The sequence below is a fragment of the Macrosteles quadrilineatus genome, unplaced genomic scaffold (genome assembly GCF_028750875.1).
Source record: "Macrosteles quadrilineatus isolate MER2022 unplaced genomic scaffold, UCM_ALF_1.0 Scaffold_5__1_contigs__length_97177068, whole genome shotgun sequence".
NCBI classification, from domain to species: domain Eukaryota; kingdom Metazoa; phylum Arthropoda; class Insecta; order Hemiptera; family Cicadellidae; genus Macrosteles; species Macrosteles quadrilineatus.
In genome coordinates this window covers 30135935-30163628 of record NW_026542598.1, presented here as the reverse complement: position 1 = coordinate 30163628, position 27694 = coordinate 30135935, and the positions used below count along the sequence as shown (strand labels likewise).

General features: G+C 34.7%; 2 protein-coding genes across 2 annotated transcripts; one reads left to right on the top strand and one right to left on the bottom strand.

The window, feature by feature from the left end:
* Positions 1–1578: 1578 nt before the first annotated feature.
* Positions 1579–9885, top strand: LOC128995057 (radial spoke head 14 homolog). Its single transcript, XM_054419935.1, has 8 exons — positions 1579–1823; positions 2574–2713; positions 3762–3880; positions 4893–5104; positions 6048–6127; positions 6810–7046; positions 8582–8701; positions 9554–9885. Exons 1-8 carry the CDS (start codon positions 1733–1735, stop codon positions 9734–9736), a joined length of 1182 nt encoding a protein of 393 aa, XP_054275910.1. The 5' UTR covers positions 1579–1732; the 3' UTR covers positions 9737–9885.
* A 3914-nt stretch (positions 9886–13799) lies between these two features.
* Positions 13800–26787, bottom strand: LOC128994273 (general transcription factor IIF subunit 1-like). The gene is made up of 12 exons (XM_054418689.1): positions 26597–26787; positions 23400–23446; positions 22224–22358; positions 21713–21847; positions 20614–20784; positions 19093–19214; positions 18236–18343; positions 16761–16896; positions 16047–16288; positions 15628–15700; positions 14544–14663; positions 13800–14080 (listed from the first exon to the last, which is right to left on the bottom strand). The coding sequence occupies exons 1-12, from the start codon at positions 26633–26635 to the stop codon at positions 13870–13872; spliced, it is 1539 nt and encodes a 512-aa protein (XP_054274664.1). The 5' UTR covers positions 26636–26787; the 3' UTR covers positions 13800–13869.
* Positions 26788–27694: the final 907 nt, after the last annotated feature.

Genomic DNA, 27694 nt, shown 5'->3' with positions numbered 1-27694 from the left:
CAAATCCCATTTCTGCAAAAATTACGGTTCAAAAGTTATTGTAAATTATGTTATTTTCCCACAAAAACCCCATAAAATAACGGAAAAATCGGATTTTTCCAAAAATAGCTCGAACGATTTTGATAAAAATTTAGTATGTTATAGTCCTTTAAATCTGAACAAAATTGTACAAATCTCATTTCCGTATATTTATACTCTCACCGCTTACACATAATAAAGGTTGTTGACAAACTTATGGGAGAAAGTATGTGTCAGAATGCTGATACCGTTTATTTTGAATTTTCTCCGTAACCATTAGGCGCACAAAAACGCTTCAATATACTAAATTATTTGTTTTTTAAGCTCTACAAAATGGTTTGGAAATAAATTGTAAAATTTTGTGTTTTTAGGGTCAAAAATGGGAAAAACCTATTTTTACCCCATAAAAGCCTATATAAAACCCCGTTCCCATAGTCCGATCATGCTGGTTTGCTAACTCGTTCGAATAAATGTAGGTTTACCGTACACGTTTATACCAAATTTCATCAAAACAGATCATTTTTGCTCCAGTTATCGCGCTAACGGACACACATATATGTATATACATATGAATTTGAATGGATGGTGTTTTTGGCCTCTAGGGACCTCAAAACGAAAAAGTAAATCGGTCCCGGGTCCAGGTCTTACCATGAGTACTACGGTAATAGCTTATTCCCTATATGGGAAATTCGCTAAAAAAGGCAAAATTTTATAAAAATATATCCATAAGCAAGCAAACTACAACAGTTTATCTATTCTCCAAGAATAACATGGGAATTTTAAATTACATTTTTTTTTTATTATCTCCGTAACCGTTAGGCATAAAACAACACTCCAATATACAAAATTATTTCTTTTTTTAAACTCTACAAAATAGTTTAAAAGAAAATTGTGAAACTTTTGTGTTTTTAGGGTAAAAAATGGGAAAAACCAATTTTTACCCCATAAACCCCTGTTTCCCATAGCCCGATCATGCTCATTCGCGAACTCGTTTGAATAAACGTAGGTTTACACGTTTGTACCAAATTTCATCAAAATCGGATCACTTTTGCTTGAGTTACCGCGCTAACAGACACATATGTCAAGCTGTTTGACCTTACGTCGTCAATCTACTAATTTTACAGACTAAATACAAATACAACAGACTAATTTTAGGATTGACGACGTAAGGTACCTATGTTACCTATTTATACTATTTTAATAGTTTTAAATATTCGATTGATATTTTCAGCAACTAAAGACAAATACTATACAATGTCATTATTGTAAGAAACATTCCATGAACAAACTTACACAACCCCCCCCCCCCAGGTTGAAATTTCAATCATAATAAATTGAAATTCCACTGAACTTAAATAATAAAAGCCAAAATTATAGTTGTAAAGTATACCTATTTTTTATATATACCGTTTATGTATAAATAAACTATACCTATAATCACTAAAAAAAAAATAGGTTCCCAGGTACTAATAATTAATTATCTCAGCTTTCAGCCAAAAATCTTTTTAAAAATCAGCTGATATGATTAAGATCAATTCCACTTCAGTAGTAAACAAGAAATCTGTGGTTTTATTATTATTGATTAAATGTAATCAATTAAATGAATTTTTCCAATTTGAAACTGTGTTGTACAGTAATCTAAAAGAACCCTGTCGCGTTAGTATTACCATTTCATTTTTTAGAGTAGCTGACTGTAATAAAGACAGGAGTTAAAATGGATCTGGAGTTTGGTCAACATCAATTTTTGAAGAAAGACACTTCCTGTCCCCTCAATTCAACCGCTATAGAAAGAATAATAGCAAGAGGTAAGTACACAGGACCAATGCAAAAAACACCATTGTACTACAAACTATCATTACATAAGATGAAGACACTACTAGTAAAGAAGGTACTACAGCTTCTTCTTGTGTTTTTGCTTGTAATTATAGGTACATGGTAATAACCAGGTAATACATCATTAACAATATTGATTAATGATTAGAGGGATCTAGGTTAATTATTTTAAAGTGAATGGTAGCGGTACCTACATTATAAAGACTTAATAGCATTTTTTAACCAATGAAAACATTTACTCTCTTGCAAAGAAATATTTACATCCAAGCAGTGGTGTAAGCAGTATGTGTGGGAACTGGGAAAGCTCGCCATTGTCTAAGAACTGACTAACTAAGATAATAAGGTTTATATAGGAATATTGAAAAAATCAGAGCTGGGAAAGCCGTACCTATTGTGTGATGTTCTTGTTATTAACATTGAAGCAAGTGGGAAGCAACTCACAACAGTACCTCGGGTTTCCGCTCCATTACACCATTGCTCCAAAGAAAAGTTAGATAACTTCTTTGTGTATGCGGAACTAAACTACAAATTTACAAATGATTTCCTCCCTGATTATTAAAAAGAAAGCAGAAAGCAACTCATATGAAAGACTGCCTGCCGTAATTGCACTAACTTCATTCAATAATTTGCGTGCCCATAAGATAGAAAAGGCTCAATTTCCCTTTTCATTATGGTACAGTAACTTACATTTTGTTTATTTCATCTCATTTTTATTCTTCCAGGGTTAAAACAGAATATCCGTAATGAAATTGCAATCGAGCCATTTTTGTCCATGGTCAACTTTGAATCTGAAAACTTCAGTCCGGATGTGGATCCCACTAGAGCCTGCCTGGCTTTTGGAGATCGGGCTATTCCTAAAATAGTAAGTGTGCTCTTTGATGTGAAAAGTATTGTTAATCAATAAAAGACTTCAGATTCTGAAAGTGGAGAAGTTAACTTATCGTTAATATCCCAATTCTTTTGTAATCAAAAGTAAAATTGTATTTTGGTTCAATATGTGACTTCAGATTCTGAAAGTGGAGAAGTTAACTTATCGTTAATATCCCAATTCTTTTGTAATCAAAAGTAAAATTGTATTTTGGTTCAATATGTGTTTAAAAAAATCATTCATGATAGTGCTACAACAGAAAGAGCACTGTTGAACAAAAAACAGTGGGAAATCGGGCAACACTAAAACGATTTCTAGAGGATAAAAAACAGAAAATGTGTCTGATATTTGCTAATTTGCTTCAATTTATTTACTGATTTGAACATTTTTTCAGTTAAGAAGTTTGACAAAGTCACATAGCCTGTTGGTGTTGACAAAAAATCTTTAAGCTTTATAATCTCAACTACCTACTAAAAATTGTTGTGATACTGTAATGCAACTTAAAGTGAGGTCAAGAGTTACCTACACTTGAAGGCCATGTTTGGTGTATTTATTCACGTAAGTGTATTTACTGCCCGGGCGTTCCCGACGATGCAGTATACATACATTCTTCTGCTGTCCATGTTAGGATCCACCTGGAACTGGAAGCCACTCAACTTGAGGTGCTGTCAGATGAATCGGTTTGCTAAAGCATGGAGGGTGAGGAAAACTGGCACTGCTGGCAACACATCTTTTGGAACATTTTGTAAGAAAGAAAAAAAAATAAAATAATAGCCTAATAAACAACCTAGATCGGATAGCAGGCTGGCTACTTGTGTGCGTAAAAAAAACAAAAACCTTAAGTTCAAATAAACTAAATGATTTTTGTCTTCTTAAAATACTTGAACTATTTTACCGCACCTTCATAAAATAATTGCCCCTTCCTAAACTGGTAGATATGGATGTTTTGGTATATAGGTAGTTCAACAAAACTCAGCATCGATGTTGAGTTATGATAGATCTTGATTTTATATTAACGCAATTTGTTTTTAATGATTTTTAGAAAAGAGAGTTGCTGAGCAAAGATAAGACGATAGCTAAGAGAGCCCTCAGTTCACTACTGGATGTTGTCCATGATCCTGAACAGGCTGTAGAGGCGTTAAGGTTGCAAATCATACCACGGTGAGACAACCAGCTCATTAAGGCATTGATTAACAATTGTCTGTGACAATGTTACCTGCTGTAACCCATGTAATGTTATGTGCAAATAAATACTTTGACTTTGACTTTACAGTTCGGCCATAACTTCTGTGCGTGGACGCTGGTTGCTACTAGCCAAAATAAAACATACGGGTACCAGTTATTGGTAGTGCTGGGGGTAGGAGTGAGTGAGTAGTAAGACACAAATGTTTTCACAAAAGTACCCCCGCCAACCCCCTCGCCAAGACGTGTCCAGATCTGGTCGCGTCTTTGCTGTGCAAAACACTGAATTAACAAAGATAATTTAATTAGATGTCATGTCAAAATGTCCTTGATTCTAGGGATAGCCCTGGCTAACGAAACAGCTGATCTAAGTCAGTAACAAATAAGCTACAAAACTAGCTTCATTCAGTTCATTCTACAGTCATTTTCACTTTAATAACATACACACCTTAGTGGCGTCTCAATTGTTAATTGGCGAAAGTGTAGGTGTGTCAAAAGCACATAGTCAATGGAAGCGCCCCTAAGAGAAAGGTTTATTTAGAGAGCTAAGGAGCGAGCTGGTCTAGTGGTTAGAGCGCAGGTCTTCGGTCCCTGAGGTCCCGGGTTCGAATCCTGCCAAATCACCAATGGATTTTATTTAAGTGATAATGCCGCAACCCCTAGGTCTTGCTTGAAGTAATGTGAAAACAATCCCGGGCTCGTACCTAGCGTCCTAGGACAAAAAAGAAAAAGAAAAAGAGGTCTAGTTTTAATGTACGACAAAGAATCAACATACAGACAATAATACAACGTAGTGACATTTAATAATCTACAACAATTTTGCTAGAGGCAAAAAGACAAGTCAAGCCTCTTTTTCTCAATGCATTGTGCTCCATTTCAATCAATGCTGTTATGACACATTCACCACGGAAGTTTAACTGTGGCAGAACTTATTTTTAACGAGTAACAATGTGATAAATCATAATCGATTTATGTTCTATGAATCGCACAGACTCGTCAGACTACTGTCGTCGGACGACGTGTTTGTCCGCCAACATGTTCTTATGGTGCTGCAAGTGCTGTCAATGCAGCCAGGCGCGAAACTGACGATCGTCAAGAATCAGCCAATCATGTCAAGCCTCTCCGTTCTCATGATGGACTCTGATCGTAATGTTAGACTGAATGCAGCAAAAACGTTGCTAGCTCTTGCAGCATGGTACTTTGGTGAGTATTGACCATTTAAGCCCCAATGTATATTGAAGCGGGTGAGCAAGCTGGTTTAGTGGTTAGAGCGCGGGACTTAGGTCCCAGGTTCAAATCCCGCCAAATCACCAATGGATTTTATCTAAGTGATAATGCCGCAACCACGTCTAGCCTGAAGTAATTTGAAAAACAATCCCGGGCTCGTGTCTAGCGTCCTAGGACAAAAAATGTATATTTGAAGCGTTTTGTTATACAATAAAAGGGTTGTGGAGAAAATTATTTAAAAACTGTGCATTCAAAACTTTGGTGATATTCTTAATGGAAAAGGAGATATTCTTAATGTGTTGTAGAGTCAATAGTTATAGCTGCAACAAGTGTAATATTTATGACTATAAGATTAATCACTGTGTAATGGACATTCCATTTCCTCGTTAAGTAGCCGGCAGTTTTAGAATAAAAATTAATGACACTAATACTGTGAAAATACACTTTCTTTCTCGTTCATAGACTTTTCTATCATGCCACATTTAATGAATTGTAGCATAATATGCTATATTATAGTATAATATGGCTATATTATTTATGTCATCAACTAATACACTGTATGAAAATCTGAAGAGAAAATGAAACTATAATTGTAAGATTAGGAAGGGTTGTATAATAGTCAGCTGTGGGGCAGAGTATGCCCCTTGTAAGTAGGACCCTCACTCAGAGAATACCGGTACCCCTATGTTAACCACTTTGTTGACATTGCCTATTTCTTGTTGTTATTCTAATGGCTTGATAAATGATACATTTTGATGGTTTTACTATATTTTTTTGGGAAACTTTAACTGGTATCTGCAGTAGTGTGCTAGGGTTATGAACTTCAGTGTGTATATTTTGTATAGTCTTATGTTTTGTACATCTAATTTCTTTATTTAAGTCTCCTTGCTATTTTTAATGCACATTTTATGATTTTCAGGAGTTGAAGAACTGATTAAAGATTACTATGTGTACTTAGTCATCAATCAACTTGAAACTGAGCTAGACAATGAGATTGCAGTGAGTAATTAATGATCATACATGAAATTTTGACTATTCTGGAATAATTACGGAATAGTGGCTGGCAACAACAAATTTAATTACATGCCGAAGTTACTTCTTTCAGTAGGTCAGTGCTAACATGACTTAATTACAAAAATTAATTTTCGTGCCTGATGTGAAAATCATTTTTACTTTTTCATTCACATTTTGAAATTTTAACGTGTTTTGCAAACGTAGAGAACAGTTTGGAGCATTTTTAGGGCTATGAGCAGCTTTTTTGATAATTGACTGTGTGGCTTTTTTTTATAATGAGAAATACAAGGGTGGTTTTCTGGTTTTATAAATTGTATTCAAAGGGCAACCTCTCAAGAGAATGACTATTGGTTGCTAAATAAGATGAATGATTGAGGAAACATTGATACACAAGATTTCATCTATCAAAGTCTCAATTGATTTTCACAAATACTGGGTGATAAATTTACAGTAGTTAAGTTTAATTTTGAATTGAAATTACTCATATAACAATCAAGACCTAGCTATGGGGGCTAGAATGAAAAATATTTCAAGTAAGGTAAACTCTTAAAGGTCCAAATTGGCAAAAAGTAAAAAATAAAATGTTTAATCCAAAAAAGTTAAAAGAAACACCTGATAAAATTAGAGTTAAATACCTGTATCGGATAACTTATTTTTTATTTTCCAGGTGGCACTGATGCAAACACTGATTTTACTACTTGATCACAGCAATGAAGCAAAGTACCAAGCAATGACACACAGAGCTGTCGAGCTCTCAGTTTATCTTGATCATACAGAAGCTCAGCTGAGAGCTTTGGGGTGTGAGCTCGTAGCTCAACTTGCCAGACTGCCAGAAGGAAAAGAGGAGATAGTCTTGCACAGATGCGACATTCTCGCCAAGTTGACTTGCCTGCTTGACGATGAGGTATTTATTGTTTTCATTTTTCATTTAGGTAACACTAGTTTCTTTATCCCTGCTTGGCAATTCTGTGAGGGCTGAGGACCCAAAAGAGAATGTAGTTTATAATATACTTTTGATAAAAGTTATACACCCGCCTTGCTAATAGAAATGAATCTCACCTTCACCATTTATATTCTTCAAACTCTCTTTTTTGGTTGGTATATATCATCTTGGTTGAATGATAAAATTAATAACTTTGTCAAAATGCAAATATTGTGGTTTTTCTATTTGATACCGAGGAGACAAATCAAAATTTTCTTCTGAAACTTCCATCTGAAAAAACCCTTTAGACAACAATGGGGTGTGGCCAAAAGATTTAAGGTAACATGTATCTATTGTGTTGGCTAGTTTCATCTAACCATTGTGAAAATTTCAATCCAGTTTGTTCAGTAGTTTTTGTGTTCACTCATACATACTAGTAGAAACACAGACCAAGTTCAAGTTTGAGAGGGCTCTGTTCAGGGTTATAACTTAGGACTTTACTGTCTATCTAAGATTGAATCCCGTCAGGTATGAGCTACGCATAAGAACATTTATTTTTACTCTATTGTTATCTTGAAGATTATACAATAAATATTATCTCTCTCTTTTCAACTGAAGGGTGGGACAACAAATGGTAGACAGCTCAGGGCAAGTTGATGGGATTGGTAGTAGTATAGTATCAGATCTGGTACTTCACAATTTTTTCTCATGCGCATCTGTGCACTTAAAATTTGGTTAGTATAAATAGGTAGCAAACTTTTTCCTCTGAAAGATGAAAAACTTAGTAAAGTATACATTATTTACATAAACAATTTCTGAGGCTCTAAATATTTCAACAATGATTTTTTCAGATAATTAGTTCAGATAAACTCCAGTATCTTCACTCTAATATCTACTTACAAAATTTTGTCTGACCAAAGAACAATTTGGGTAATATTTTTACCTATAACCGTTATTAAAGTAGCTGTTTCAGTTCCGTTGTTCTAAGAATTGAAAAGTTTCACATAGGCTAACACCATTGTTTACTTTCATAACAGCATAGTTTAACTCATAACAACACGGGTAACGGACCAATGAGGTTCAAAGTTTAAGAGAGAAGAAGTAAAATTGTAATGATTCGAACTTCACCTAATCAGCGGTTCAGGCCAATTTAATTGGTGAGTGGTGCAATTAGTGTTTGGTACAATGTTTCGTTCCATCACTGTCAGTGGCAATGAGAGGTTACAAACGAAAAATAATCTATTTTAGAAGTTGAGTACCGTAGTGATTTTTAGTAATTAAAGCACTGTCGTAGTAAAAGTAGTGTACGCAACTCGCGTAATTAGTGTCAACGACACTCGTAGAAGTTTTTAAGGCACTCGCCAAGGCTCGTACATTAAACTTTCTACTCGTGTCGTTAACACTATTATGCAATCGTTTCTTAAACTACTATAACATTACATTTTTTTGTCAGATTACATAAACATTTTGTTTCGGTGGTTAAAAATACTCAACGTTAAAAACGAACATATTTACAGATTGAAGAGGTGCAAAATCACTCTGCTGAAGCCCTCATGTTTGTGCTTGTATCAAAATCAATTAAGAACCACTGTTTGAAAAATCTCCCGATAATGTGCAAACTCCTTCGATGTGCTCAGGTAGGTATACCTTAACGTCTCAAATTATTCAACTCAGTATAGTCAATTAATTCAAGGTTGTAAGAAACAAGTATTTAGTATATTCTCCAAAGTTTCTGTGGACAGGCAGTTTCAATAATCCTGAAATACTTTTAGTGCAAGTTTGTAGATCTCTCTTGTGCACCTTTTATTCAGAATGTTACCGGTTCGATCCTGAAAATCTCAGGATTCAAACCTGGACCCAGCTGTCCTCGATCATTGCACTTTTAATAAACAGTCCTGGCTAAAGAAACCCCTGATCTTAGTCAGTAATCACAGTTTGTAATCATATCTATCAGACATCTTCACCATAAAATACACCATGGTGGTGTATTTTTTGTGAAACGAAATCTACGCTTAATCTTGTAGGTTCTGAAAACTTCAAAGCAATAGAAGTCGGCAAGATGAACAGTATGGCATTCTTAATTCTGGATTTTATTGTTATTATTTTGTAATAAGATAAGGACGCAACTGGCCGTATTCACAAATATGAATTGAGAGTGGAATGAAATGCCTTGTGCAGCTTTGTTACTGATTAAGACCAGCTGTTTCTTAAGCAAGGAGGAAGGACCATTATTAAAAACCTCATAAATCTACTCCTATCCTTTCTCTCCCATATTCTCAGGCAATAAGCCCTTTCTCTTCAAACCTAAAAGCCTCATAAAGGTAGACTGCTGAGTGCTGTGTAAAGTTTTAAACTATCAAAAAGCTACTGACCTTTCCTCTAGACAGAACCGTCAACCTTTTGTATACCAGGCAAGCACTATAACCACTCAGCTGGTATCTGATTTATTACTGAATTACTATTACTGATGTTAACCAGCAAATTATCAGTATTTCAGAGCACCAGGCTTGCAGATGAATGCACTCAAAGGACTGACCTGTTTGGCTGAACATCCTCAGGCCAGAGAGTTTCTAGTTCACAAAATAAACGAAATTGAAGCCATCAGAGTCGCCAACCAACTGGTGGACAGCCATAAAAAGATCCTTCTAACGACCATAAGAACAGTAATATAGATTGGTGGGAGAAAACGTCAAAATTAACAATAAAATTGCTAGAAGCGATATTTACATAATTGAAAATTGAATTATCCTAATGATTATAGGGTGGGAGCTTTAAAGTTTTAACTCACTAAATCTTAATTATATTTTAGTCTCTTCAAAAATTTGTTGTTGCTAGTAAATTAGCGTTATTTAATTTTTTGTACAAACAATAATAAATTTTTGTATAAAAAAACGTTTTAGTAAAATAATAAAAATATATAATAATGTATAAAAAGTTTTGTTTTTTAATAATTTATTAACAAATTTTTTTTAACAAAACGTTTTTTAACGCACTAAAAAGTAGAAAATAATTTATAAATATGTGGAGAGAATAAATACTTGTAAGATTTATAACGAAAAACATGGGGTGCATGTAATAGATAATTTACAATTACCTTCACCTATTGAACTAATGTATTATCATCTATTGCATGCACCCCACGTTTTTTGTTTTAAATATTACAAGTATTTATTCTCTCCACATATTTATAAACTATTTTCTACTTTTTAGTGCGTTTAAAAACGTTGTTTAAAAAAAAATTATTTATAAATTATTTTATACTTTTTAGTTTTAAATGTGTGTGGATGTTAAATCTATTTCAAGCGTCTATATCAGATTAAGACAGAAGCATGTGGGAAATCTAAGGTTTATTTTGAGTTTTTTTTCAGATAATTATGTATTAGATTGAATGTATGGCCAACCTACTAACTATAAATATATCAATATATTTAATTTATTGTTTACTTTTACTTTATAGAATTCTAAATAAATTACATTATTAACAAACACCTTTATATCTGCAATCAGATTGTATATTTTTATTTTGAAATGTTTGTTTGTATAAAGAATCTCTTGGGAGCATAACCTGTACTTCTTAATCTCTGCTCTTCGAACTGTCAAATTTAAGTATTTACAGCTGACTTAAATTGATTGATATATTTACATTCTTTTAAAATATAAACATGGAAAATTTGGAAAGCCCATGGGGCGTAGCCAAGGCCACACTAAAAAAACAGGCCGTAATGCTCGTCAAGCATGACGTCACGATAGAAATCGGCAATGACGTAATTAAGGTTATATTTTTGTTTTCGATGAAAATATTAAAACAAGCAGCTGATCACAAACGGCAAACATTACGTCATTGACGTCTTCTATCGTGACGTCATGCTTATGACGAGCATTATGGCCTGTTTTTTTAGTGTGGCCTTGGCGTAGCCCAAGGGAAATATGAAAATTAAATGATATAATATAGCATTGTCATCCATTTGTGAGCTATGTTTCAAGTTTCAAGTCTCTAGCTCATCGGAAACTTCGTTTAAAATTGATAACAAAATTTGTAGGAAAGCGAGCTAATAAAAACAAGCCCATGGGGCGTAGCCCAAGGGAAATATGAAAAATAAATTATATAATATTGCATAGTCATCCATTTGTGAGCTATGTTTCAAGTCTCTAGCTCATCGGGAAGTATCAAAATTTGCAAGAAAGCGAGTTCATAAAAACAAGCCCATGGGGCGTAGCCCAAGGGAAATATGAAAATTAAGCTATATAATATTGCATTGTCATCCATTTGTGAGCTATGTTTCAAGTTTCAAGTCTCTAGCTCATCGGGAAGTTAGTATAAAATTGATTGCAAAATTTGTACCGGACAAGAAAGCGAGCTAATAAAAACGTTTTAAAATACGGCTTTTTAAGAACCCAAACTTTGTTATTTGAGATAGGAATGCAAACTTGTTTGATTGATTTCACGCCATAAAACTATTTAGATTACTTTTCTCATTTTAGCGAATTTCCCTATAGGGAAGTAGCTATTACCGTAGGTGGCACGGTAAGACCTAGACCCGGGACCGATTTACTTTTTCATTTTGATGTCCCCAGAGGCCAAAAACACCATTCGTTCAAATTTTTATATATGTATATATATATATAGACTTATATATATATAGATATACGTCCGTGAACGCGATAACTTGAGTAATTTTTGTCCGATTTTGATGAAATTTGGTTTAAAGGTGTAAAGCGGGATAAACTTGAATGAGTTCGCGAACCAGCACGATCGGACCATGGGAACGGGGCTTTAAGAGGGGTTTTATGGGGTCAAAATTGGTTTTTCTCACTTTTGCCCCTTAAAACGCAAAATTTCCCGATTTCTCTTTAGACCTTTTTAAAGAGCTTAAAAAAACAAATAATTTAGTATATTAAAGTATTTTTGTTCGATTATTAGTAGCGGAGAAAATTTAAAAAATTGTAAATTTAAAATTCCCATGTTATTCTTTGTAGTTTGCTTGTTTATGGATATATTTTGATCAAACTTGGCAAATTTATTTATTTTGTACTAAGCTATCAATATTTTACTCAAAAACACACTTTATTAGTTTCCTTGTAGCAGCAAACCTAGGTACTCGTTAAACCTAATGTTATTAAAATATATTTAACTGAAAATCAATTCAGACAAATAGAAATTCGCTTAGTCGGCAGGTTTGCTGCGGCGGGGGTAATTCATACTATTTTGGGCAAGCCTATTCTGTCTAAGCCCAAAGGAAATTTAAATCTCTGGGAAGGCAGCAACTCGAACCCGAAGAGATTTTTTATTTTTAAATATTACTCCCAAGTCATGATGGTAATTTTATCAGACTTTAGTGTTTTAGTGTCAATGAAAAATTTTAATAGGATGAAAAATACAAGGAGGAAAATATAACAAAAACAATAACCTCATAGCCAAAGTTTACTTGGAACGTATACATGGTATACATTATGTATTTACATGTCAGTGGCATAAATACAACAGAACCAAGTTTCCAATAAGCCCTTTATTATTTATTTTGAAAACTGAGTTTATTAATAAACTTTGCCTATTAGACACAGTAAAAAAAAACTTAATTTTACGATATAAATAACATGTAACATAGATTAATAACGTTGTCCATATAAATGATTTTGAATGATTTTACATGATTCTTTTAACACTTTTATGACTATTTCATTTTTTAATTTTGATGGAAGATTATATTTTTTTAAAAATTCGTCAAAAAATTTTGTAATAGTTCCTCTTGCACCAATCATTATGCCAATTACTGATATAGAATTTAGATTATATTTGTTTCTTAAATAAGTTTCACATTTACTATAAATTTTCCTCTTTTCTTCATCTACTTCTAGGGGTTGATTTGTTGATGTTTCGAACCTTATTGTTGGATCAATTACAATTCCACTTTTAGATTTTGTATCATAAATTAAAATGTCCAATCTTCTGTTCGATCCACCATCTTCAGTGCAATGTATTTCTTCTACTACTTGCCAGCCTTTTTTTCGTAGTTCTTCTGCGATCATTGCTCTTACAGCATGGTGTCTTGCATTACGCAGTAAGGCACCAAAGGGACAAGAGCCAAGGACATGCGGAAGGGTTTCAGGCTCCTTGCAATGTCTGCAAAGGGTTCCGTCCTGGCTTCGCCCTGGTACGCTGCATTTTATAGTCATTCTGCTTTAAGAATACGTGTTTAGGGGTACAAGCTTTGGGGTTGGGGCGCTAAACAAGTTGGTTGCCCCAAATTTGTTCGAGTTTTTTTCAAGCTCTACAACTGAGGTAGATTGTCCTTTGAATTCATTGGCTAATTCATTCGGATTAATACAGAACATATTTTTACAAAATAAAAGGAAATAATATAGTAAATCAATGAAATTAAGAAAAATAAACCACCCTACCCAGGTAGTATATGCAATCAGTATTAGCAATCTAACAACTCAACTCTACTCCTCAAAATCAAGACGTTTAATTGAAAAATAAAAAAAACCAAGTGGTAACTGGCAGATTCAGTCAAGGTAAGTAATTTAGAGTTATTATATTAAATTATTGGCGTTATACCATTGGCAGTATGACAAAAAATGTTGCTATTCACCACAAGGATCAAAAGTGACTTTTTCGCCCTTGCTCATCTTGTAGACCAGTATAACCGGCACTTAATTCAAAAAGCTTTGTTCACTTTTGGTCCTTGTGAAACGTACTATTTGCAAAATAAATAAAAGACGACTAAACAACAATACGAGTTCAAAATGTAAATTAAAGATTTAAAGAACAATAAACAAAAAATATACCGATTACAATAAAACGTCAAACAGGTTTCAGCGAGAAGAACATTTTCCCTTTGATCGTTTGTCTATGAGGGTTGATTTTCTTCAACAGCTGTGTCATTACGTTCACCAGCTGTTCCGACGTAAGTCCCGTCTTCTTGCTCTTGAACTTTTGCAACAGTTCTGTAGTCGACATGGGCTTTCGCATCAGGTAACGTCGAACTGCGTCCTCTGTGATGCCACTATCAGAGCTGAAAAAACAAGTTAAAATGATAAACAACAACTAAATGTGATTCAAAAGAAAATAGACAGAATTACTATCAAAAACTTATGATCTTGAGTCAAGATAAAAACACAAATCAAATTTCTGAACAGAATTTAGCGTCTCATAGTACAACCAACGCAAACCAATTTAAAAAAATGAAATACCCACACAAACATTAAGGTAGGTGAAAAGTAGCAAAATGTTCTACAATTACCTACTCAAAAAGAATTAAACAATCCCTCAAAACCAAAGACCCTAATAATATTAGTTCTAGGTTTGTCTTTTAGGTTGTAACACATATATCAGGCCCACTTTGCAATCATTATCGAGCGCTTCTTACATACACAGTAGTATTTAATTTTGGTTGTCCTACTCACAATTTCAATAAAACAGATGCTGGGTTTAAAGGTTTTTCTCAAACATTCACAGCAGAAAGAAATAAACGGTACCTGTTGAAATTGAGAGGAAGAGGTTCCAGTCGGGCTTTCTTAGCCGCAGAACCCTCCAATGAAGTGCCTGCTCTCTTATCTGCTTGAGTAGCTGGGCTGGTGCATCGAGAACTACTGGCACTAAGAAATAATCAATATATTAATAGGCAAGCATGTTTCTTTAAAACCTTTTTTCTCAGATTGTGTGCATCATAGGGAAAATCTACACACACTGTTAGAAAGATGTTTGCCTTTAGATGTACAGAATCCCTCTATAAATTAAAATATAGACTAAAAAATAAGCACAAAAAATGAATTTAAAATTTTAAAAAATAACGGGCCTTATGGGTTGTCATGCTGGTGACAAAATATAAAAATATAAAGATAAAAAAAAACCAATGGAAGAAATTACAATCACATATTTTATTTACAGTGAGGTGTGAAAATAGAGATGTCTGTACATTACAAATAACTACTAGTGAATATTAACTTGGACAATTGTAACTACGTATTTACACCTTTAAAGTAACAACTTTGATTTAACATTAGAATGTCATCTATTTATCAAGTACCTAGGCTGTTGGACAAAGAGTAAGACTTGATTACCTTCGCAGTTGAAACAATATGTTAAAAACTAGTTTTTGTAATATAGCACTATCGTCGGCTTCAGGTACTCGTAAAGTTGCTTAGTTGGAAACATCAAACACAACTACAAACAACAATGACAGTAAACTACAAACACAGAAACAATAACATGAAGCTGCTGACGGGGGTTTTTTAATAACAAAACATGATCTGAACCTTTTTTTTTTGTTATATGACGGAAATTGTGTAATTTAGCCTTACGTTAGACTTAACTATTGAACATAACTCCTTATAAGTTTATAGTAACATAGGGTACAGAGGTCCAGATTTTTTGTTGAGATTTTTCCTGGTCCAAACAATTGTATACAGCTATAGGCCTAGCTTTTGCAAAAATTGTGTTTCTTCAGGGCACTTTTTCTCATTAAGGTAAAATGAGAAAAACCAAACCATGTGATTGAGAAAAATATCTTGTATTTGTTCTGACAGGAATACCTGACACATGTCAAAAATGTTAACACACCTGTTTTGCTGAGTTTTTGTTTTGTTATCAGCATCAGAATCTGAACTTTCAGCATTGAACTCACTCGATGACTCTGAAAAAAATATTAAGCAAAAATATTACTTTAATGTAAATTTTTTTAGAAGTTCTTCGTGATCAATTGTTAGTATTTTTTAAGCTTTTATATTGATGTTGCTAGTTGTTATTCATCTACGTGTTTTTCCTGTTCAAGAAGTATGAAAGCTAAATATTTGTGTTGTAGTCTATTGGCTAAAAAATGGCAAAGACAAAGGTTAGTTGAAAAATATGGAAACAAGCCTTTTCTTTAAAGCAAAAAAATCATGCATTTTTTGTTAATAAAATATGTGTAAATCTTTCACCAAATAATAATGACCAGCAAAGTGTTAAAAATACCATCCAAAACTGTTCAATCCATTTACCATCATTTTCATCCGCCTTGGCCTTGGCTTCTTTTTCTTCTTTCTCCTTCTTGGTGGCTTTCTTCTTCTTCTTCCCACTTTTCTCCTTATCCTCATCCTCCTTGTCATCTGCTTCACTCTTCTTCTCCTTGTCTTCCTCATCCTCCTCGTCCTCTTCGCCTGAACTCAGCAGACGACGCAAGGCACTCTCTTCAGCAACTCCTTTCATATCTTTGTCGATCTTGGCTTCATGGTCAGAGTCGCTGGTAAAAGATAGCAAGTTAGGCACAATCGTTCAGTGAAATCCGATGACCAGGGATCAAAACAGAAGTTTAACTTTTACCTTAGATTTAATTCAGAAAATAAGCAAGACCAAACCCCCAATAGCTTTATTTTGACATGAAAAAATAACAATATTGATAATGTTGCGTAAAGCGAAAAATAAAAGTTTGAAAATAAAGATGCATTGTTAAAAGAAGAGACAATTTTGGTGATGCACCAACTTTAAAAAAACTAGATTGAAGTGAAGGTCACAAGATGGCGGCTTCATCATTTTGGTTAGATGTCGTCTTGAGCAGTGGGGAGTAGGCGGGAAATTTGAATGTATTTTATATTTCAACTTAAAATTAATTCTTCTTTTTTTATATATTAAAATTAAAGAAAACTCTTCTTCATGGGGTTATAATAAATAAAATAATTACTTCTTCTAACAGATAAAGATGATTGATATTTTACCTATCGGAAGAATCGGAGATGTAGTCTAGTTCTCGACCTTCTTCATCTCCATCATCACTTTCCTCCACGGCAGAATCATCAGAGCCGCCCTTCTTCTTCTTCTTTGCAGCATTTTTCTTGTTTTTATCATTCTTCTCTGTGAACCAAAACAGCATAAAACAACTAACTTAAAATAGAGAGGGACTTTTTTTATCAAGCAACCAACTCCTTCATTGGGGAGTGTTGCACGATGTCCAATGATATAAGTCAGTGAACGACGCTAAAATATAATTTTTGAGCTGTCTTATGACATCCAATATAAACTATTCGACTGGTTCACAACGTCCAAATCTCATCATGTCCAAAAGTAAAGTAACTACAAGAAACAAGGTCTTTCTACAAGCTAAGGACGTCATGGGATGGGTCGTCGTGCAAAAGCACACTTTACACTCCTAAAATAATAGCAGTTACACCATGTCCAGAGCCGCTACCAGTTGCACGACGCCTAATAGCTCAGCGCTGTTGCAAGATGTCCAGAGCTCTTTTGAGCTAATAGACGACATGCAACTGGCAGCGTCTTTGGCCGTGGTTTTAGGAGTGTAAAAGTGTGCTGTTTCACGACGACCAATCTCATGACGTCCAGAGCTTGTAGAAAGACTATGTTTATTGCAATTACTGTACTTTTAGACGTGGTGAGATTTAGATTGCAACAGTCAAATATTTTATATTGGACGTCGTGAAACAGCTCACAATTTGTTTACGCCATGAAGTTGACTTATACAGAAAACAATTTGTATACATTATAGGACTTAAAATGAGATCACAGTAACTAGATATTATTTGGCTTCAGCTGGTAAAACCGTTGATTAAATTTAGAAAGTTTAGCTAGGCCTAAAATGTTTCATTTTCACCTACTCTCTGAATGGGACCTAAGCTAGCACAAGCGATTTTTCAATGTAAGCTTGCTAATTTTCCTTTCCAAAAATCCTATTTTTAAAATCTTATTTCAAATGACTATTTATTTTTTATTAGTTAAAGTGACTGAAATGTATGCAATGCAAGGTTCGATAAACAACTTGCTCAGAAATTACCTACACTTAAAATTATGCCAATGCTCCATAATGTTAACATATTCTGATATTATTACCATAATGTTACCATTCTTGATATATCAGATTATGGTAACATTATGGTAATAATATCAGAATATGTTAACATTATGTTTGTCTTGGCAATACGAGTAACCAGGTGATGTCTCAAATAAGCTCATGGCTGTTCCCTTGACGTAATGTCATCCCACTGCTGCCTACATCACCTCTTTTCTCACCAGTCTACACCATGTCTGGTCAACAACTTTGCACCCATGCGGCCCTCTGAGTGGTTTTAAAGGAACTCGTTAACCAACCCCAATTTACAAGTACAGTTCACCAATTACAAGAGTTAACAATCAGTTAAACAAAAAATAAAAAGTCCCTATAGGACTTATTGTTACATACGTTTCTTCTTCTTCTTTTCTTTCTTCTCCTCGTCATCGTTGTCTTCATCTTCCTCCGAATCATCGTCATCAGTGTTCATCCAGTCATCCATGTCAGATATCTTGAAGTCTGGTGAAGCAACAAACTATTATAGATTCTATAATACATAATTAGTAAGAGGATGAATGGACACAGGCAAGATGTTAAAACCCCGCAGAGATAAACCTATAGGTAGCAATCCATGCTGACTGAAAAAAAACTTAGATGTTGATTCCTGCTACGCCATAAAGTCTATACCCAAATATCAGTGCAACAGTTCGATTTCAGAGGTAGGGTAGCCTACCAAAGACTCAAAAAATCCTCCTAACCTCAATTTGAGATAATGACCCCCAACCTTCCCTCTTAGCTAGTGTTTAAGTAGTTTTCCTGAAAGTTTTAAGTTTTGTGTAAATACAGAACATTTGTTGTATGTGTGTTTTTTTATAGTGCAGTAACATAATATCTAGGCTTTTTTTCGGTGGTTACAGTTGGCAACTCTGAAGATCACTCTAGTTTTAAACTTTAACCTGGCAATACTCTTCAACCCACTCTCTACAGAAGTCCTACATCAGAACTAAATATCATTGCTATGTTTGTGCTATTTTTTTGTTATCTATTAGATCCTGGACTCTAATTTTATCAGGTAAGCTAAGTGAACTTTATTCCTTTATAATACAAAAAATCCCTTACTGTATTAAATTATAAGACTTTTGATTTGCTTACTACAGTATTAAACATTAGCTTATTATTAATATCAATTTTACAGTTGGTTTTGCAAAGTTTTACACAAGGGCTTCTACAGTTTAGGATTTCACAAAATTGTTTTTATTCTAATTTACCTTTAGACTTTTTTGAATTTCCTCGCTTTGTTTTCCCTTCCTCTTCATCCAAATCTCCGTCTTCATCATTCCTCAACCGTTTCCGCAACATCAGAGAAAAGTAGTTAATCACCTTGTTTCGCCTGGAAAAAAATTTGTAGGTAAACACTTATTTATTAACACTAAGAAAAACCACATTAAAGTACTGTACTACTGTACTAGAAAATTACTAGATTATTAGATGTTATATTGGTAAATTCTAGATATTAGATAATATTTTAAAGGAATGCTGAGTGGCAGTAAGTTTGTTTTTAAGAGGTTAGAGTTTTTTTATATGGTGGCAACAGTTGGCAACATTGAAGACTGTGCCAGTTTAGAATTTTAACTAACATTTCTCTTCAATCTACCCTCCAAGAAGTCATATATTAGGTCAAATATCAGTGTTATGTTATACTAGCTGTACCCGCGGGCTTTGCCCCGTTTAACTTCATACGTGAGCTCGTTCGCATGGCTCAATCACGTCCTGGTTGAAGTTCGTTCGCTACGCTCACTCACCTTTAGGTTGGAGCTCGTTCGCTGCGCTCACACGTCCTGGTTGAAGTTCGTTCGCTACGCTCACTCACCTTTACGGTTGAAGCTCGTTCGCTGCGCTCACTTGCCTTCAGGTTAGCTCGTTCGCTACGCTACCTCGCCTCCGGGTTGAAGTTCGTTCGCTACGCTCACTCACCTTTTGGTTTCAAATTAGCTGTTGTCAAATATTAAAAAAATAATTGTGCTGCACTCTGTTTGGTAATCCTTGTAACTTTAATGCTATTGAACATCATAGAACAGAACCAACTTGTTTAATTGAAACAGCTGTCATGATTCATTATTCCAATTAAATATGAGTACTCATTAGGTTAACATGGGAAACTCCAGAGCCACTGGGGCGGAGCCCGAGAGTTCGATCAGAATAAAAACCACTTAGTTTTCCTATTTAATGCCTAAAGAATCAGTGTACCAAATTTCAGCCTCCTAGGTAAGTGGGAAGTGGGAGAATTAGTGATGAGTGAGTGAGTCAGTCAGTCAGTGAGGGCTTTGCCTTTTATATATATAGATGATCTGTTAGCCTCTGGACCCTATTTTACCGAGGTAAACTAGATGAACTATCCTTTTTTTCAAAACAATTCCTTGATTTTGTATGTGTTGTCTTTGATTGTAACTTAACAAAACTAGCAATAGTTACACTTATTGCAGAGACGTAAGGTACAAAGGAAACATTCAATGTTAAGTGGTGTCTAGCACTAGTCGCTGGTGTCTAGGGCAAAGTCTAACACCTCTCCCTTGCACTCAAGCATTGCAATGCTCACGGTGGAGGAAGACGCTGTACACTGTGCAATAGGAATTTCCACACCGCCACTCTGGCTCTTCCTTATATATTTCCCGCACAACATACTACAGCTGAAAGCGCATGTTCGTCCCATACACGTTATCCTCTGCACCTTACTTCTCTGTACACTTATTAAATTATATTTAAAGCATTATCGATCTTAACACAATTACCTTCCAAACTCTTGTTCAGCCTCCTCTGCCGAGAGTGACTTGTACCTGTTGATGGGTTGGAAGTTGTACCATTCACACAGAGGGTAGGCGTCGATGGCTCCGTCTGCAGCGTGCGTGAACACATAGTAAGCTGCGTTCTCCCCCACTCCTCCTTCACGGATACCTTTGAATCTGGAAACAACAGATCAGTGTTTGTATGACTAAATGGGCTAACTGTATATATTATTTGTTACATAGACGTTAGATTTAGATTTTTGTTATGTGAAAAAAGCATAGGTACTCAATAGAACCAGAGTCATCAACAAAATACAGTATATCAAATAGAAAATTATACATTTAACCAACAGAGTGATATCACTAAGTTATATATCAATACAATTACAATGTCGCGTATACAAATCACAACATATCATTGTTCAATGTGTAACATTATCAGAGTAAATTACAGTGTTCACCTTCAACTTAAATATTGGTTGCTGGATCAATCCCAATCTGGGCTTAAACCCTAAAGTCACTTGTCATTAGGCTATGAATTAATGATGCTATCTAACAAAAGGTTAACATTGAATGGTAAACAAAAAAAGCCAATAATGTTAACGCAAAAATCAGGTTACTTTTAATTACAATTGGTTCCTTCAGAAATTGTATAAGGTTAAAGAAATGCTTTATGTTTAACAGAAAGGTACAACCTAAACAAATTTTAGATTAAACCTTGAACAGTTAATAACACTTAGGCATCCCATCCCCATATCCCCATGTTAAAGTTGTCGGTAGTTTTTAAATCAAAATTGTCGTAGTTTCTGTAAATCACAGATTGCGCTGATGCAAATTACTGTTTTCTGTTGAATACACAAGTCAACTGATGGAACAACGTGAGCTATAACAACTGGTATGACCCATCAACTATGTCAGCAAAAAAAAAATAAGGTAGAAATAGAATTTTAGACATTAGCGCATTCTGTGACTGGCTCACACAACTATGTTCTTTTTTAATAAAAATTTGGCGACAACTGATCCATATAGATGGGATGTCTACTTCAGTATCCAATAGCCAATGATTAAACCCTATCCAAATAGTCAACGCAATGAGAATACTCACTTCTTTCCTGTTTTGCCTCCAGCTTTGAGTATCCATGGCTGATCTTCTGGTTTATACTTTTTGCTAACGATACCAAATTTCTTACGCCGAGCCTCTTCTTTAGCCTCTCTGCCATATTCACTACCAGCACCAAATCTGAAATGTTGAAGCATAAGTATTGGTATCTACCTAGTGTCAACAAAATCAATCAAACCCAATGATGGCAGACAACAACACAACAAATGAAATTAAACATTTATGTACTTTTCTGAATATTTCTAAAAGTGTTGAAGCCTTGTGATAGTTTTTGAAACGTTCAATATGGTTTTTACATTGTTCCATAACAAAAATTACCGGTAATCAAGATCTTCTCTTCTATAAAAATAAAAACTTACTAACATTTGGTTCCTGGTCTCTTCACATTTAAACAATTTTTAACTTACTAGGATTATTTTGAAGTTCACCCTCTATATTAAAATAGCTTATTCCCTATATGGGAAATTCGCTAATAGGAAAAAAATACAAATCTTACTTTGGCATGTCATCATCAGGTCTTGCAAATTCCTTTGCATTGTTCTCCCTTTCCATCTTCACTGGACCCCATTTTGCAAAGTCTACGTTGAGAACTGAGTTGAACCTCATAACGTGATGTCTCTTCCTAGAGGCCCTAAAGATACAAATACTTGTACATTATAGATATTAAACGTCATCGATCAACATATTATTTAGGCTGTAAACGATATTAGATTACTTAGTATCATATTAAATAACTGTTCAATTGACTTGAACCATTGACTATATGGTTAAACATTACAGAAAACAGATGCTCCTAAAAATGATTTGTCTAGATTCAAGTGTAATAATAAGCATGGTCCTATTAGGGTACATTCATGGCTTTTACAGATTTATAAACTGCCCCGCTCTTCTGTTATGGTATTTAACCATCCTAATAGGCCTATTATTTGTAATGCCTCAACATTTACCACTAAAAATTAGTACTGTAGACCAGCATCTACGATACCTAGGCCTATTGGGAATCTGGTCCTAAAAAGCTTTACTGGGTAGGCCTACAGTCTGTCTATTTATAAGGCATTGATTGTTGTGATTTTGGGTAAATGCCCAATTCTATTCAAACAAATCTTAGACCAAAACCTTCTCAAAAATATTTAATTGACAGTAAAGCAATTTAAAGTGAATAAGTCATATTTTTTTATCCGACCACAAGTCAGTCAACTTTCAAATAACTTTTTGTAGAAGAATACGTTAAAAAACTGAAGAAATAAGCTTAATTATTAGGTATTCAGTTTAAATACAAGAAGAATGGGGTTTTTTACAAGGCAGCCCTTTTTTTACTTAAACTGTTTATATAGGTCAATAAGTTTTATCAAATATTTATTTAATTTTTTTTGTTATTTTATAATTTTAAATAAATGCCCATAAAGTTGCATGAGAATCTTTACAATAGTTTTAACCAACTACTAGTTGAATAGGTCCAAGTTACATACAAAATTATACCAACTCCTAACTAGGCCATGTTATTAGCCTATTAAACCAGTGAGCAATTGAATGAACAAGAATAGTGCTTTTATAATTACATTAAAATGTATAGTGTAAAATAAACAGAGTAAATAATCAGGCCCTAAGTTAATTATAATATTTGCTTGTTACCATTGACTAGGTGTAGGCTATAGTAAATGTTGTTACTTACTTCGGAACCCGTATAGAGAACTCCTGTGCCGGCGTTGCTTGAGATGACTAAAACAGAAAATAAGGGCTCAATGATAGGTGCAACCCAGGGCTAGAGATATTCAAGGGCTAGGCCACGCGAGCTCAGAAAGTGATGCCAGGTGGCTCCCCACCACTCCGCCGCTGTGACGTCACAGCAGTACCTCGGGCTCCCGGTACCATATATCTTAGCCTATGTGAGCGCTGGTATTGCCGCACATTTAATGTCGAATAAGCACTATGTTGGACATTTTTTTATTAGGTACTGTATTACTGTATTTTATAAAAGTAATTGATTTTCAAATAGGATTACGAATAAAATCAATTTTAATAAATAAAAAAATAACTTTAGTAGATGTTTAAGGATGGGAGTAGGCTGTAAAGCGATGGCTAAGAATACTGTACTCATTGATACAATAAATTAAGTTACTAAAGGAGTGAGCCAGCCCTTGTATATCTCTAGCCCTGGGTGCATCCTGAGCTTAAAGCCTTATTTGGCCTCATTTTACAACTAAAAATCATGATTTTTCAGCTAGGCCTATTATTTTATTAGTTAACCTATAATAAGGTAATTATATCGATCACATACCGGTACGTCACGCTACAATAATTTTTTTCTAATTTTGTTTGCCAAATAACGTCTTGAATACAAAAATGATTGTCATTTTCCCTGGAAAAGTAGGCCTATTGTTTTCCCGGAAAAGCGGAAATATGTCATGTGGATACTCAAATAAACCAGTAGAGCAAGCTGAACAAGTAGCCTATTGCAAGAATTTTCAAGATCCGATGGATATTAACGGAGATATGGCTGGAAAAGCGAGTTAGCGCCAAAATGACCAAAACTAGGTTAAAAGGTTATATTGGGATAGGTTAGATTACGTTGGGTTGGATTAGAGGGGTTAGGTTAGGTTAGATTTGTTAAATTGGGTTAGGTTAGGTTAAATATTACGTTGAGTTGGTTTTTAACCCTCCGAGTGTCATGCGTCGCTGCAGCGACGCGTAACACACGTTGTGTAGAGTTATGCGTCGCTGCAACGACTCACGAACACTGTTTACGGCAAAGGCTCTATGACTGACTGAATCGGATTGAACTGGATCGAGTTAGGTATCGTTCTTTTCGTTAAATTATAAGCTTTCTCCAGAGGTCTGTCTCAGCGCTGTAAGTTCTCCGAGCCGATCGTAATTGTAGCAGACAGCTGACGTGCGCATTTGTAAACAGCTTGGTTATCCTCGGACCGATGACTGATGTGTTTTATTACGTTTATCATTGTTTTAGTGTTAAAAATCAAAAGTAGTGATATACGTGGTGCATTATAAGAAGATTTAAGTGATTTTGAAGGGCTGGTTGATGATCCTGAAGAAGTAGGTAGTGATACTGATGTAAATTATCAGCCAGATTCCTAGCTATGGTTAGGCTATGCATTCTTAGCTAAACGCTATGTACTGAAATCTGTTTTTTGCCCATAACTTATTTATTTGCAAATCTACTTCCTTACTTATATTATTATACTAGCAGAGAACCCGTCCTTCGTACGGGGTTGGCATCAAGAATAAAATGCTTATTGCAGTTATACTCAAGTTTTGCGTTTGCAATGGGGGCGGACACAGTTTGATAAAATTTGCTTCTTTAAATTTACGGTATACTATAGTATTACACATCTACCATAGCCATAATGTTCTACCACTTCTCCTAAACAATAGAGAAAAATTAATTATTGAAAAACCACAAAATATCACAAATCATTTATGAAATTAAAAACATAAACATGCCTGTAAACAATCCTACTTTGACAGTTTCTCATTGCGTATCACAGTTTTTTGTCGATGCTTAATTCAAATTAGCTGTTTTCATAAATGCAAAAAAATAATAGTGCTGCACCCTGTTGGTAAATCTTTTAACTTGTTAAATGCTTTTGCATATCATAGAATAAACTTTTTTAGTTGAAACAGCTGACAAAGTTCTTTAATTCCCTTTAAATATGAATACTCATAAGGTTAACATCGGGAACTACAGAGCCACTGGGGCGGAGCCCGAAAGGATTTTTGAGATAAGACTATGCCTATATGTTAATCGGGAGTTTAAGCTATCATCATGCCAAATTTCAGCCCAATCCGTCCAGTAGTTAAAGCGTGATTGAACTTCAAACAAACAAACAAACAAACAAACAAACAAACACACAAACTTTCACATTTATAATATTAGTAAGATAAGATATTTGTAATCCTCATAAAATTTAGAACAAAGTGGCTATTTTCAAATATTTATAGGCCTGTAATTTACACAATTTCATTGAGCGCGAACTTTTTTTTTTTTTTTTTCCAAAATATTTTTTTTTTACCTAAAAAATTTTTTTGAAACAAATGTTCCTTATGTTTTATGTAGCCCATGATTTTCCAAACAAAATGGTATATAGAACAGTAGAATTAACATTGTTTTAAGCTTCTCAGATCGGTTTTAATAAAACCTTGCAAATGCGCCAAAAATAGGCGGACATTAAGGCCTAAACTATGGACACTCGGAGGGTTAAAACTCGCCTGACCAAAAAATAAAAAACTTCCTCACAGAGTAACTTTTTCATGTCAAAATCTATAATTATAAAAACATCACATTAGTTATCGTCATATAATTAAAAAATAAATACTTCAGATACCGTACAATTAAAATAGAACTGTTAGTGGAAGAAGGACCTTAACTTCAACTGTGCAAAATTTGAAAATTTTATCTGCACTCTAAGGCACTTAAATCACGGTGTATTCTGTGCGTGTTCAATTAAAAGTTGTTCACTGCAGCGACCCAATTCGAGCCCCTTGACCAATTCAATATGGCGGAACTGGCGACACTTAGCAGTGTGGTATAGCCCCTCTATTTATATTATGTGCTCGTTGGTCTAAACCTGTCGTATAGCCTAGCCACAATTTTTTTAATTTGTTAGTTAGGCCTAACTTTAGCAACTAACTGTTAATGTTGGTAACAGCTTCATTAGGCTAACTGGTGTTGACACGACAAAAAACCAAAGTTAAAACCTGAATATCAAGTTGTTCAAATGGACAAAAGAATGTGAAAAACTGTGGATTTTTCATTTGCCCCAAAACGTAGGCTAGTCCTAGGCCTATACCAGGGTAGCCTATATAACTTATTTTATATTATCATACTGGATAGGCTAAGTTCATATTTCTTACCTGTGACGCACTCATCGAAGTTTGTTTTAAAGACGACATAACCAATGTTGTCAATCACCAAATAAAAGAATAATTATCTTATTTTAACCAGGCCTAACCTACATTCAAACGAAAACTTCTTTGGATGTGGAGCGCTTGGTTAAACTCCTTATGTCTCACTCTCACACAATCACATACTACACCATGTTAAAATTCGTACATTAGACCATTGAAGTTGTATTGACTCATCCAAACATTACGGTCTCGAAGGGACAAGGGACTAGGACGGGTCTGACTTAGGGGAGGTACAAATGAGGCATTTAGTTCAAAATTCCTCCGTGAACAGCGCTGTAGTAGAGAGCACTTTGGCAATAAACGTTTACTAATCGCAAAAATAGTTCTGTTCATAAAATAAAATTATAAATGCCTCAAATTCAATTTTACTATTTTTAATTATAAAATTAAACTATCATAACCTAACCGAACTAACCAAACTTGCTGATAAATATAACAAAAGTTTAGTAATCGGAAAAATAATTCTGTTTATTAAATAAAACTAGAAATTGCTCAATTAAAATTTTATAATGACTTAATAATAAAATTAAACTGTAATAACCAAACCAAACCAACCAAACTTGCTGATAATAAAAAAATCTTGGACAAAAAGTTAATGCTACTAGCGGGATTCGAACCCGGGACCTACAGTATACCAGCCCAGCACGCTAACCATTAGACCACCGAGGCCGATGGCTACCGAACGTTTTGTTACGGTAATGGCGTTCCCTCAGCTAATAAGAAGCCCTCAGCTGTCATCGTAGCCTCTTCTATACCTCCCCTGAGTAAATACCGACTAGGACTAGGCCTAGTAGGGTGAAGGGACTTTAGCCATCGTGTCGTTGTACGGTTGCCGTGGTGTCGTGAACGTGCACGTGATTAGCGTCTAGCGAGCGACTCGACTTCGACTATAGCGAGCAGCGAGCGTGAGCGAGCGGCTGCTTTCAGTGCTGACTGTGCTGACTGCTGCTTTGCTTTCTCTTTCTCCCCTCCCTTCGCGGTCATTCTCTTCATTCCATGGCGTTTGGTAAAAATACTGACTCACTGACTGCCGACTGGTTGGTA